Source organism: Anneissia japonica, unplaced genomic scaffold, assembly GCF_011630105.1.
Source record: "Anneissia japonica isolate Jap-2015-1 unplaced genomic scaffold, ASM1163010v1 scaffold14229_len1800_cov130, whole genome shotgun sequence".
NCBI classification, from domain to species: Eukaryota; Metazoa; Echinodermata; class Crinoidea; order Comatulida; family Comatulidae; genus Anneissia; species Anneissia japonica.
The window spans coordinates 268-1,800 of NW_022704873.1; the positions used below are offsets into that span (position 1 = coordinate 268).

The 1,533-nt window shown below is 37.0% G+C and overlaps 1 protein-coding gene across 1 annotated transcript; it reads right to left on the reverse strand.

The window, feature by feature from the left end:
- Nucleotides 1-248: 248 nt before the first annotated feature.
- LOC117104789 (pentraxin fusion protein-like) lies at nt 249-996 on the reverse strand (the record flags this gene model as incomplete). The annotated part of the gene is made up of 2 exons (XM_033245637.1): nt 249-470; nt 909-996. Coding segments are annotated over 2 exons (310 nt in total), but the record flags the coding sequence as incomplete, so codon positions are not given.
- Nucleotides 997-1,533: the final 537 nt, after the last annotated feature.

A 1,533-nucleotide genomic window follows, 5' to 3' on the forward strand; every position in this document is an offset into this window, starting at 1 on the left:
GATGGAGGGGATAGATTGATTGAGAGATAGATTGATTGATTGATTGATTGATTGATTGATATATAGATAGATAGATAGATAGATAGATAGATAGATTGATTGATTGATTGATTGATTGATTGATTGATTGATTGATTGATTGATTGATTGATTGATTGATTGATTGATTGATTGATTGATTGATTGATTGATTGAGAGAGCGATAGATTGAGAGAGCGATAGCCTAGTTGGATATTAGGAATCCATACCCTGTCCCCACACCTCGACCTCACAAAGAGTCAGATAGTTGTTCGGGAGCGAGACACTAACATATCGTCCGTCAAGTGCAGGGTCGCACTGTCGATCAATCACGGAGCCGGCTCTGGTTTCTGCATCAGCGATTGCCTCTCCGCATTGCGTATTAGTCAGCATACCAGCAGCGTCATCTCCGACACGAATGGTGGCCCCATTCAATCGTTCCCGGCAGCAATCTTATTAAAATAAGTTTGTTATTAGAACAGTACTCTATTTTTAGCAAATACGTAATCAATGAATGCTCCACACCCACATTGGAACGCAGTCACGTACCGTATATTATACGAATCGTTAAGTTGAGCAGTGTAATTTTGATAATGTGTTTTATACTATCGTAAGTGGAGAGTCATGTCGACAATACTACAATCACACAGAAAACATCCTCTTCACATTATCAGCATCGGCATCTTCATCGTCATCATCATCATCATCATTATCATCATCATCGCCATTTTATTAAAGTCATATTCACCTTACAAAACCCGTTGTTTGCTTTGCGTACGGTCGACTGATATATTATTTAGGCCTACAAAATATAGGCGTAACAGTCTACTGGTCCCAATAATTATTGTTCACCAAGTCCTTAAGCAAAATACAGTGTGCCATTTACCTACCTGCTCGATTGTAAATTCTCACATATTGAATGCTGTAGGTATTTCCTAAATCCACCATCCACCAATTTTGCTCTTCTCTTTCTGAATGTACGGAAGAATAAATATCATAATCATCATCATATCGTCATAATTAATTATTATTATTATTATTATTATTATTATTATTATTATTATTATTATTATTACTATTATTATTATTACTAGAGGGTGAGCTCGCTTACCCTGTAGTATAGTGGTTCCCAACCTTTTTTTCGTTCGCGGACACCTATGGACATGTAAAAAGTCTTCAAGAACCCCATGTCTAAATATACTCTTTGTCCATATCCCCCCAATTGTTTTTTAAATGTATATGGCACTTCTAGGTGGCCGGAAATTGTACTGTCAGACTCAAATTTTTTTCAGGTAATTTTCTTTTATTCCGCATTTAATTTTCAATTTCGGTAAATTTTAGGGCGATTCATGCTTGATACTTCTACCAATAGGCCTAAGATTATGGATAGAAGGTGATTCCAAATTACGACATCTGGGATTTTAAAAATCGCCATAGACAAGAAGAAGAAGTGCAGACAGTGAATATAGGGAATTACGCTACCTCAGCCCCACCATGGTTGAGTCTGAGGTACGA